The following is an 11,727-nucleotide window of genomic DNA, read 5'->3' as shown; positions in this document are numbered from 1 at the left end:
CTGAAGTTCCTACCTAAAAGGAACCTCGGTGAACCTTGGTAAATTATCTGTGCCCACTTTGCTCTGGACTTTTTTTGACGCTTTTGTCTTCCTTCATCCCTCGACTACTATTCGGACCCCCCAACCCTCCGCATCGGATCTTACTCTGTTTAAGCATGGCTGCCCCTCCTCCAGGCTTGACCATGGGCTCATATCCACCTTCTCACACATCCTCGCCGTCCCGTCATCTCTCTCAATACTCAACCTCCAGCAGCACCATTGTAGGCGGCACCTCAACTCCAACCAGTACTGCGACCTCTACCCTTCGGTACCCGTCGACCCGCAAGACCATCTACGATCGTAACCTCAATCGCTCTCGAAATGCCGAACTCTCCCGCGCCAGTTTCGCATACCTCTTCATGGAAATGGTCTCGTACGCTCACCGCCGAGTCAAGGGCATTCAGGACTTTGAAAAGAGATTGAATGAACAAGGATACCCTCTTGGTCTCAAGTTGCTGGACCTATTGCTCTATCGTGCCAGTCCCGCGGGCAGTTCCAGCTCAAGTTCATCAACGAGCAGTTCAAGCGGAACAGGTGCCACTCGCCCACTGCGGTTACTCCCGCTGCTCACGCTGCTTACTACGAAATTGTACCCGTTGCTGTTTTCACGACCGGCAGACTCGCTGGAACAGTCGACGACCAATCCGGGCGAATATATGATCATCGACAACACACCGTTGACGAATCAGTATATTTCGGTGCCTAAAGAAATGAACCAACTCAGTGTGGCGGCCTATATTGCAGGAATCATAGAGGGAATTTGTGATGGCGCTGGCTTCGAGTGTAAAGCCTCGGCGCATAACACGGGGACCGATATGTGGCCGAACCGAACGGTTTTCTTGATCAAGTTCGAGGACTATGTTCTCGAGCGGGAGAAGGAGTTAGAGAGACAAGGGATTAAGGGATGACAATGATTGGATCGAGACTGTTGCGAAAAACCAAACAAGCGAATCTTAGCATCCGCGCTGGAGGAACCCGAGATGGGTTTGAAGATAGTCAGGGATGAGTTTCTCTGCTATCTACGTGCTAACAGCAAGCAAAGGCTCAGGGTCGATGGATTTCAACCAAAGTTTCCGCGCTTGGCCCCTGGAGACTTGATCGAGCTTACTAGTATGGTAACGGTCCTTGTCGTTTCGACCATACGCTGAGCTTACTCCCTTTGCGTCGAAGGTCGCTATACTCAATAATCTGCCCAATCCTGTTTTTTCTGATGGATTTGGCATATCTATGCCGGTGTTCAGCTGGCCGTCTGAATGACGATGTTTGCTCTACGCCGGGGAAAGTCTGTGCGGCTAACGGAATGTTGTTGTCAAGCTCTGCGACGGTGATGCTAGACGATGCATCCCGCTAACCCTGGGGCTGGCCAAGAGGGGGTGTCTCCGGCCTGATTGGGTCGAAATCAAGTCGGTTACCCCGAGGCTGATCTGGGGTTGGTGTTTTAGGCTTAGTCGGATCCGGCTTTGCGATGCCGAAGTCGTGAGATTTAACATCGCACCCATTGTCTCCCAAAATCGCGCTCGTATCATTGACGCTGAGGAACTCTTGCGACTGATCCAAAGGAGGCGTCTGTGGTGGCCGAGGCTCTACCTGGGTAGGTGTGATGACGAAGCTGAAGGAGGTTCGGGTTTGAACGAACATTCCTGCAATGACTAAGGTCAGGATTGGTCTTTGCAAAATGCCAAAATGCAGTGATACCTTTTTCAAGGAGCTTGCCTGATACAACCGTCTTCGTTCTCGGTTCTGATCCCGATGTATTTGATATATCGGGGCGTCTGGAGGTTTTTGATCGATCTTAGAGGTGTTGTCTTGCTAGAGTATGGAAAGAAGGAAAGATCTTCCAACCCGGCAGAGAAGTCCATGTTCTTATGCCTCTCAGATGGTGCAAACGAGCGGCGTTTGCATTGAGAGCAGCTCTGCGATGAATCTCTGCGTTCGATGCTCCGGTACCGTTGACAATAATCCTGCTCCGTGTGAGAGGAACACTGTCATCAAACTGCCATGAAATGGGTGTCCGCATGGCGTCCGAACACCCTGGTGAACGTCTCGTGATGCAGGATATCAAGACTATTCCAGCTAGTGCCAGTCACCGCACAGTTCAACAGTGGAGGTAGTACCATTTGACATGGCAAGACATCGTGAGACTTTCAAATGGGTATGAAATGCCAGTGCCCCCCGGATATGGTTGGATTGGGTGATATAGTTCCTTGTGGCGGGAAAAGACGGCAGCGGATTCCGTTTTCTTCGGGTCTTCGAGACTGGGGACTTATATCTTGAACATTGGCGGCATTAGTTTTCCTCTCCTCTTTCACTCCATCTCCCATGCTTGGGCCCCAAAGCCACCTTCGATCAGCAACAAGGTCATTGTAGGGCATCCCACATGCTGTAACCATTCTGGCGGATGATGGACTACATCGAGGGAAAAATTTTGGGCTTGAAGAAAGATAGGCATAAAGGGACGAGCGAATGTGGAAAAAATTTACTGGCAATGTGAGAATCAAGACTTTCGCCGAGAACTAAGGGGGTACATTGAGTTGGATGTGGCCCTGAGCAATCCCTACCTTGATATTGGTCGGTCCTTATCTCCCGGGAATGGCATACACCTAGATGGAATCGACATTAATGAACTCTCGCAAGAGATGTCATTGAAGCTGCCCGCTCGCCCAAGTCAAGTTCAGTTTCATAGCACTCTTCAGAGACATACCATGCTATCATGTTTTCATATCCGAATACTTTTGATCTTTTCTGCTCTCCCTTTCTTCTTTCCTACATAAGCTAAGTCGAGCCGAAAGAAGACGCAAGGCCTGGTCATTTAGGGATGCAGCCTCAGTATGACTTAACCCCATGGTGTCTTTCGCCCTCTCGATCACGATCACGATCTCTGGCATGATACTCATCTCGAGATTCCCAATCCGTTTTCCGTCTGCGCGGAGACCGCGACCGAGTCCGTGAGCGCGAGTAGAATCGTTTCCTCCTATCACGGTCACGATCCCGATTCCTTTCATATTCACTATCTCGATATGAATCCCTCTCTCTGTCTCTGACTCTATCCCTATTCCTATCTTGTCTCGGGGCAACAGCGCTCGCATTGGCGCCTGTTGGTCCACTTGCGCCCCCTCCCCTTTGGTCATCAGGGAGGAATCTCTCGTCGAGACCTCTTGTATCAAAATTCGAAGCAGCGCCATCCTGGCCATTCCCAAAGCCGCCAGCACCACCACTGCCACGCCACCTCTTCACATCCTCGCCGAATCGTCCAGTGTCTTCGCCCTTGAGATCTCTGTGCCTTGTCCTGCCTTTCTTACCTAGTTTTGTCATGTCCCGCAGCTGCATGTACTCCGGCAATGTAGATTTGTCGAGGACGTCGTCTTCAAAGCGTGCCCCCATAATGTTCCGCCGCTTGAGATGGTCCGCGGTCTCGTCGCCTTGAAAGAACGCGCCACTATGGTGGTAGCGAGCAAGGAACTGGGCCTCAGTCCGGTTATCCTCGTGGTCCCGCCGTTGTTTGTCGATGAACTCTTTGTCTTCTTTCTCGCGCTCCTCAGCCGTCAGGTTGCGACGCCGCTCAATCTCTTCGAGTTCCTTCTCCCGGGCAATCAAGGCTTCGCGGTCGCGCTTCAACCGCTTCAACTCCCGCACTTTCCAAGCTGCATATTCGGCTTCTGGGTCCAGGCCGTCGGTATCATCGACCATGGACTCGGGTAGGATTTCATCGTCATCATCCCATGCTTTCTTTCCCTGAGCACGTGCCAGGGCGTCGCGTTCCAGTTTATCTTTGATCATAAGGTCTGTTTGGGCGAGGCGGCGGGATTGCCTGTCACTTTCGGGGTCGGCGCTAGAGCTCATAGGGGCCCCATTTACAGAGTCTGCGGAGGTGTTTGCGGATGATTGTTTGCGGTCTGATTTTTTGATGAACGTCGGACGTTGGAACTTTCGCTGCGGTTCTTCGTCTTCGGACGAACTCTCTTCTTCCTCTTCTGTTGATTCGTCCTCTTCTTCAGATTCTGCACTTGTTTCTCCTCGCTTGATGGGCGGTGGTATTGAAGCAGTGGATGAGTGCTTTATTGGCTGTTGTGGTGATTTGGGGGACGCGTCTTCATCTCCATCTCCATCTTCTAGCTCCGTCACAAATCCCTCTTCGTCGTCATCTTCACTTTCCTCTTCTACTGCAGCTTGAGGTCTTATAGGTTGTGGTCTCGCTGGTTGAGGCTTTCGTTGTTGTGTTTGTTGCTGTTCCTCCACGGATTCTTCTTCCTCGTCAGATGATTCTTGCTCCGCAACTGGTTTTCCTGGACGATACCTTGCAACGGGTTTGGCTGGGTTTGCGGTCATCCGCTTTGCGGGATTAGGCATGGGGAGCGGCATTTTCTTGGTTTGAAATATCCAGATTTCATGAGATCATGAGAATGCGTCTAGGATTCAGAAGGCCGTAATGGCGAGGCATGCCTTATTCGAACTCAGGTTGGAATTGATCTATGACCAATGCTCGGAAAAGTTGAGGTTGCGCAGACGTTGACTACGGCGGAGCAAAATGACATGCACCGAATCTTCCTCTCCCAATTCTTTGCATAGAGACAAGCGTATTCATATGAATGAGATATTGAGGTGATCGTCGTTGATCAGCTGCAATGCAAATTCGTCAACACGGGACAATTTTCCTCGTGTACTCGTCCTTGGACAATGCCATTCAAGGCGAACTCTAGTAGACTGAGAAGCCCCGAGTGTGGCCCCTTTGCTAATGTGATAAGCGATGGGTTGAAATGTGAGCCCTCCCAAATCATGCTACTACTCTTTATTCTTCTCAGGTACCATGCTTGTTGGCCCAAGTATTTTATCCAAAAGTCTCCTTGCATCAAGCTTCTTGCACTTCATTCTCTGTTCAAGATTATCTGTTGCCCAACAGAATCTGAAGATGTTATCTTTCTGATCTCGCATCAATGGCGTCCGGGACCTCGTCTCTTATGCAACTGCCAATGAAGAAAATTTAGATGACATATTCTACCCTATGGGTAACGCTGCAAGGGACATATCATATACACTGAAAGATCGTTACATGGCAACTCTATCATAGTGGGGAGATATTGAACAGTTACTGGACATATGGGATAACAAATAAGCTTATGAATGCAACGGAGAAGACAATGGCATATTGTGGACCTTTCTATCTTTACGGAACAACAAGGAACCAAGTTGAAAGTCCTTCACTTTTCACAGATTGGCCTTCCACCAAATCGGTAAGATACAATTCAACTCCGACTAGCGGAGATGACCAAAGAAGATGGACCAGTGCTTTTGATACTGGGTCCAGAATCGCTGCTAGATCATAAGGGTGTCTTAGATGGAGAAAGATGCCTCAAAACGGAACCAGCAAAGCACGACCAAAGGCGAAGCTTTGAGCTGATCATTACGTTACTTGTTCCTGGCAGCGCTCTGATATTTGTCAACTATGTCCAAACTTCAAGCCCTATACATGGCCAGTGATTACGAAGGATGAATTTATACCATCAGGCGTCAATGGATATTTGCTATCACGGTGTCTTTGGATATGTGATGTTCAAGAGGCAGGGATCGCTCCTCAATATATATGTTTATAAGAGTCAAACTCACGGCGTAATACCTTCCCTCGTATTTCTAGCTAACTCGTTCTAGGTCTCCTATCCAGGTCAGAGGGGTCCAAGGCGGTGTGGCTTGAGAGTTCCGAAACCAGCCTCAGCACTTTTTCAGTCAACATGTAAAACTTCTGCAATCCTGACCCTTTGGGACCCATTGCTCCTCCTCTTCGACTGGCCTCTACCAGCACCCCACAAAATGGCTGTGGAGGTCGTAAATGTTCCCATGATCCTCAATGGATCGACAGATCCTGAAAAGGCTGCTACCGACCTCGCCTCTGGTGTGAGTCAGGTAAGGCTCGACGAAGAACCTGCTCAACCCAAGGCCGAGCCTCCGGCGGAATCGGGGGCTGAAGAAGAGATTCCACCCGCTGCCCCAGCTGCCACGATGGCAAGCGAAACGGAAAACCTGCCTGCGCCTTCTTCATCAAATCCATCGAAGCTACCACGCACCTCAGCCGATGGCCTCATCAAGAAACCTCTCGCAGAACCTCTCGAGACTTCCAAGCCAGTTCCAAGGCCGGCCTTGTCTACAGATCAAGAGGCAAAATATGCAACACTGCTCAAGAATGTGTCTGCGTGGACGGAAATTCCAGAGAGCTCTGCTAGAGGATCCAAAACCACACCTCTAACCGAATCCGAGCAGATGTTTATGACAAGAGAATGTCTATTACGCTATTTAAGAGCTACCAACTGGAATGTGGCTCAAGCAGAAACAAGATTGAAGAATACACTGGTTTGGCGGCGCGAATACGGATTGGAGAAACACACCAAGGACTACATCTCTATTGAAAATGCCACGGGCAAGCAAGTGATCTTGGGTTGGGATAACCATGGACGAACATGCCTGTATTTGCGACCCTCGAAGCAGAATACGGAACGAAGTGATCGCCAAATCCAGCACCTCGTGTTTATGCTGGAGCGGACCATTGATTTGATGCCTCCGGGACAAGAGACCTTGGCTTTACTCATCAACTTTGCGGAGACCAAGTCTGGACAAGGTGCGACACTGTCTCAGGGAAAGCAGACCTTGAATATTTTGCAGAATCATTATCCCGAGCGTCTCGGACGTGCTCTCGTGACCAATGTTCCGTTTTACATCTGGGGCTTTTTCAAATTGATCACACCATTCATTGATCCATTGACGCGGGAGAAGATCAAATTCAACGAAGATATGGGCTTACACGTGCCGCGGGAGCAGTTATTGAAAGAGAGCGGTGGTTATGTCGAGTTTGAGTATTCTCATGAAGAGTACTGGCCAGCACTCAATGATCTGTGTGAACTAAGGAGGTCGGAGTATCGCAGCAGATGGGAGCAAGGAGGAAAGAAGATCGGCGAGTATGAAGGTTATCTCAAGGGAGGCGAGGAGAGGAGTCTGGCTGAGTGCGAGAAGGCAGTGGTAGAGGCATCAACATGAGCCTGGCTACGGTGGGAGTGGGGGGACTGCGAATGTCATGAATAACCGTACAGTGTTGGGTTACTGTTCAGAGGCCACGGATGTTAGAGCGTAGCGTAAACAGAAAGAGCATTCTCAGGAATAGATATTAATCAGTCCAACAGGTGAATTGTATAAGTTTCTTGTTGAGATGAGTGAAAGGACAATCACATGTCAGCGCAACTCCCGTCTGCGCCAATGGTCAGCGCAAGCGAAAAAACAGCCCACTCAACCCCAGCCCCCATGAACCGCGCCAATCCCTCATGCCATATCCCATTCTCCATTCCTCTGATCAGAAACCCTGAGGAGAATCCCTAAACGACAGGAAAGACAGTTTGCTTTTGCACTGCCAGTCTTGCATAGGATCCAGCGACCATCTTCCTTTAGCCCCCAATCTTTTCTGTCCCTCGAGTTCTGGTTGCCCGCCTTCTCCACAATTCTGACTTGCCATCGATCCTATCTTTAGCGAAACGCACACGCAACGCACACTCAACTGCGTACCAAAGAGTTTATTCTCAAGGGGAAAAGATGCCGTTTGATCGGTCGCCATGGCAGAAAGCGATGAGGTGAATCAGATGTCCACCGGCCAACCTACTCCTGCGGATCATCCTCATCCGCCGGTTGCAGCCCACATTCATCATCATGGTCACGAGGGCACCTTTGTCCGTCCATCAGACTTGCTTCGTCCAAGAGCCACATCTCGACCAATCGCCCCTGCGAAACCTGATCGACCCATCGATAGAGATGAAAGAGCCGGCTTGGTAAGGACATAACTCTCCACAATACGTGGGATGGTCAAGACTGATTTTTCCGGATAGAAAGCTATACGGGATTTCCTGAGAGTGCGTAACTGTTATGAAGTCCTACCTCTCAGCTTCAGACTTATTGAGCTTGATGTCGGTCTCACGGTCAAAGAGAGCCTCAACATTCTGGTTCAGTGTGGTATGTGACAGAATGACGGTGTTGAAAGGAATGTGTTGACGATGGACACAGGTATCGTCTCTGCGCCGCTATGGGATTCGACCACTTCGACCTATGCCGGTTTGCTCACCGTCAACGACTACCTCAACGTCGTCAGATACTATAATCTACATGCCGACCAGCTGAAGGACGTTGATAACCTATTACTCAGCGACTTGAAAGGTGAGGATAGTCGAACAAAATCAGAAGCAAATATGACGCTGATACGTTGAAAGATGTCGAGAAAGTCCTTAACGTCAAACCTCCGGAGACCGTGTCGGCTTCACCGGAAGCCATCCTATATGATGCTCTGCGGAAACAACTAGTGTCCCGAGCTCGTCGAATTCCTTTGGTCTCATATGATAGCGACACCCAGAGAACCATGATCACTAGCGTTATCACCCAATACAGAATTCTCAAATTCATCGCGATGAATGTCAAGGAAACCGACATGCTCAGAAAACCGCTAGAAATTATCAGACTTGGTACCTACGGGAACATCGTCCGTTGTAGTATGGATACAACGGTCTTGGATGTAATAGACGAAATGGTGACCAAAAATATATCAAGCGTTCCGGTGGTGACGACGGAAGGTGGGTAAGACTTATTCGCGGGGCGCCATGAAAGTACTGACTTCGTCCCAGGTGTCCTTCTGAATGTTTTCGAAGCTGTCGATGTAATCGAAATTCTCAAGACTGGAGACTATGGAAATCTCACTTGGACGGTCGGCAAAGCTCTTTCCGCCCGGTCACCAAATCATCCTGGGATATACTGCTGCTCGTTAGAAGACGGGCTTGACACAATCTTCGAGACGATCAAGAAATCACGAGTCCATCGGTTGATGGTGGTAGATGAGAACAATTATCTCAAGGGTGTTTTGTCACTCAGCGACATTCTACAGTACCTATTGGTCGAAGGTCAAGAGGAATGAACTACACATTTAATGAATGATGACTTCAGACTTCCCAGGAAGCTGGGCCGCATTAGCCCGGCGTTCCAAGGACCATCTGTCTGGGCGTTCTGGTTGGACGGTAAGCGGGTTGCTATCTCACGGTGGGAAACGGAAATCAGAACAATGAATAGAGAGAAAGTGCTGGACATAATTGAACAGATACCAAACATCACATTTGCAGGAAAATATCAAGATATGAATCAATGGCGGGCACAACCAAAAGCCAACGTCAGTTTCGAAATTCAAACTGTCATCATTTTACCCTCTGACAACTGAACCATGAGCCTACTACAAGGCCGCATTCAAGCCTAAGGATTGGGTGTACGCCCCCAAACGCAGAGGAAGGGCTTGGAGCGCCAAGGCGTGAGCCTCGACGCGCTAGAAACCCCCCCACATTTCGCTCGCCGGACGCGTGATTTTCACTGCAACGCGTCAAACCCATTTTCAATCCTACAATGCTCTTCCAACTCTAAGCGTTCGCCATGACAGACATGAAAGAAAACCTCAATGCAGTCTTCGACCCCGCGGGCCGGGGGCTGTCCCCCGACATCCTGGGTGTTTTGGAGTCCACGCTGCGCCTGCACTCGATGACCGCGGACGAGCTATTTATCAAGTGGGAGGTGTATTGTTTGAAGATGGGCAGCGAGGAGACGAAACTTGACCTGGAAACGGCACGTCTTTTTGCAAAGGATGTCCAGGATGGTGTGGAGCGAGGGATCGCGAAGAGTGGTCCCAAGTCCGAGAGAAAGAGTGTAGTCCACGCTACACCCAGGGCTAGCGGCAACGGTGACGTTTTCGGGATGTATGTTCTCCCTCGTGAGGCCCTCAGCGAGTCTGCAGGGAAACATGAGTAGCTAGAACTGACGAAAAAATAGGCTCGACGAACTCACGCCAAATGCACTTCCGCGACGAAATGGGAGTGTAAAGAGGAAAGCTGACTTCGACTCTCCCATGCCGAGAAAGCTCAGCCGACCTGAGACTACGAGCGAAACACCCGGAAAAGGAGGAAAGCTGGACGGATTTCCGTACGGCCAAAGTTCTCTTCCCCGACCAGCATCCGTAGCTAACGAATGTTGCAGAGGAATCCCATTTTCCGAAAGGCAGAACGCAGGTCAAATCGTCGAGACGTTGAACGACCATCTCCCCTCTGCCGACGCGCCTCTCGCACCATTCTCAGAAGCCCGACTTCGCTTGATCTCCGGAACCGAGTATAAGAAATTTGCATATAAGCCTATGGCGATGCGGCTGTCAGATTCCTCAGAGGTTCTGGACGAACGAATTGATGACTTTTTAGCGCTGGTCCAAAAATACCATAATCTTGATGACTCCGCGTTTGGCAATGCCGCTGCACAAAGTACCAGTGAGATTATTGCCGTTGGAAGAATCGCATCCGATACTGCAGAGGGAAAACTAAACTCTGCTTCTCTGGTCTTGGAGATGTCAAGACGGATGGGTGCCGGACTGCGGATCCCTTTGAAAGTCGACACTTTGCTATCATACCAATTCTTCCCTAGTCAAGTGGTTGCTTTGCGTGGCACCAACGCCTCTGGTCTCTACTTCACAGTCAAAGAGGTTCTTTCAGTTCCACAGCTTCCCATGCCTTCATCTGTTCCCAGTGACGTAATGGCAATTAATGAGAAGCTTGAAACCTCAGACGATTCCACTTCAACGCCACTGAACATCATGATAGCTTCTGGACCATACACGGCCGACGACAATCTCGACTTCGAACCTTTCCAAACTATCTGTGAGAAAGCCTCAGAACACATGGCTGATGCCCTCATTCTGAGTGGTCCCTTTCTCGATATCGAACACCCCATGCTGGCCTCCGGAGACTTCAACCTGCCGGAAGTGCGAGGATTAGACCAAGATGCGAGCATGGCAGCATTATTCCGCCTTTGGATCTCCGCTCCTCTCCAACGTCTCTGCACAGCAGTTCCCAGCATCTCCGTCCTCATTGTCCCCAGTGTGCGCGACGCAATCAGCAAACATGTCAGTTGGCCACAAGAACGACTTGCAAAGAAAGATCTTGCCCTGCCCAAACAGGTCGTCATGCTTCCAAACCCATGCTTCATCACCCTGAACGAAGTGGTATTTGGTATCTCCTCACAAGACATCTTATACGAACTCAGTCGGGAGCAGCTGTCCCATGGCACCGTATCGGATCTCTTGACCAGATTACCCGGATATCTGATCGAGCAGAGGCATTTCTTCCCTCTCTTCCCGCCCATGTCTAGGGATAGATTGACCAGTAATGGCGCCGTAAAAGCCACGGGTGCCTGCTTGGATATGGGATATTACAAACTTGGTGAATTCTTGCAAGTCAAGCCCGATGTGCTTGTCTTGCCGAGTATGTTGACGCCTTCTGTCAAGGTAAGTTCGAACCGGAAGATTCAATTTCGAATCAAAATGCGTTACTGACCTGGAGTTTAGGTCGTAGACAGCGTCATGGTGATCAACCCAGGCCAATTATCCAAACGGAAAGCTGCAGGAACTTTTTCTCAAATCTCTCTGCAACCGCGAATATTGACCGAGGAGGAGAAAGGAGCCCGGAATGTCCCGAATAAGGTGTTTGAGCGCGCAAGAGTCGATATCGTAAGGATATAGATGCCGTCGATGAAGTTGTTCGGCCATCTTTTCAATGTTGCATGTCGTGTGCGCTCGTTGGATGCTGTAGGACAATTGTATCATCTCATTAATGGTTTCATGAACCATGAAAACTACTACTTCGTCGTCGT

At 49.8% G+C, this 11,727-nt stretch overlaps 6 protein-coding genes across 6 annotated transcripts; 4 read left to right on the top strand and 2 right to left on the bottom strand.

The window, feature by feature from the left end:
- Nucleotides 1–155: 155 nt before the first annotated feature.
- Z518_03161 (uncharacterized protein) lies at nucleotides 156–947 on the top strand (the record flags this gene model as incomplete). Its single annotated transcript, XM_013420187.1, has 1 exon — nucleotides 156–947. The coding sequence occupies one exon, from the start codon at nucleotides 156–158 to the stop codon at nucleotides 945–947; it is 792 nt and encodes a 263-aa protein (XP_013275641.1).
- A 439-nt stretch (nucleotides 948–1,386) lies between these two features.
- Nucleotides 1,387–1,677, bottom strand: Z518_03160 (uncharacterized protein; the record flags this gene model as incomplete). Its single annotated transcript, XM_013420186.1, has 1 exon — nucleotides 1,387–1,677. One exon carries the CDS (start codon nucleotides 1,675–1,677, stop codon nucleotides 1,387–1,389), a length of 291 nt encoding a protein of 96 aa, XP_013275640.1.
- A 1,185-nt stretch (nucleotides 1,678–2,862) lies between these two features.
- On the bottom strand, nucleotides 2,863–4,386 carry Z518_03159 (uncharacterized protein; the record flags this gene model as incomplete). The annotated part of the gene is made up of 1 exon (XM_013420185.1): nucleotides 2,863–4,386. One exon carries the CDS (start codon nucleotides 4,384–4,386, stop codon nucleotides 2,863–2,865), a length of 1,524 nt encoding a protein of 507 aa, XP_013275639.1.
- A 1,455-nt stretch (nucleotides 4,387–5,841) lies between these two features.
- Z518_03158 (uncharacterized protein) lies at nucleotides 5,842–7,059 on the top strand (the record flags this gene model as incomplete). The annotated part of the gene is made up of 1 exon (XM_013420184.1): nucleotides 5,842–7,059. The coding sequence occupies one exon, from the start codon at nucleotides 5,842–5,844 to the stop codon at nucleotides 7,057–7,059; it is 1,218 nt and encodes a 405-aa protein (XP_013275638.1).
- Nucleotides 7,060–7,625: 566 nt separating this feature from the next.
- On the top strand, nucleotides 7,626–8,968 carry Z518_03157 (uncharacterized protein; the record flags this gene model as incomplete). The annotated part of the gene is made up of 5 exons (XM_013420183.1): nucleotides 7,626–7,838; nucleotides 7,896–8,019; nucleotides 8,071–8,220; nucleotides 8,274–8,630; nucleotides 8,682–8,968. 5 exons carry the CDS (start codon nucleotides 7,626–7,628, stop codon nucleotides 8,966–8,968), a joined length of 1,131 nt encoding a protein of 376 aa, XP_013275637.1.
- Nucleotides 8,969–9,471: 503 nt separating this feature from the next.
- Z518_03156 (uncharacterized protein) lies at nucleotides 9,472–11,596 on the top strand (the record flags this gene model as incomplete). The annotated part of the gene is made up of 4 exons (XM_013420182.1): nucleotides 9,472–9,791; nucleotides 9,865–10,014; nucleotides 10,069–11,362; nucleotides 11,423–11,596. 4 exons carry the CDS (start codon nucleotides 9,472–9,474, stop codon nucleotides 11,594–11,596), a joined length of 1,938 nt encoding a protein of 645 aa, XP_013275636.1.
- Nucleotides 11,597–11,727: the final 131 nt, after the last annotated feature.

Source organism: Rhinocladiella mackenziei (genome assembly GCF_000835555.1).
Source record: "Rhinocladiella mackenziei CBS 650.93 unplaced genomic scaffold supercont1.2, whole genome shotgun sequence".
Lineage (NCBI taxonomy): Eukaryota > Fungi > Ascomycota > Eurotiomycetes > Chaetothyriales > Herpotrichiellaceae > Rhinocladiella > Rhinocladiella mackenziei.
This window is presented reverse-complemented; position numbering and strand designations above follow the sequence as displayed.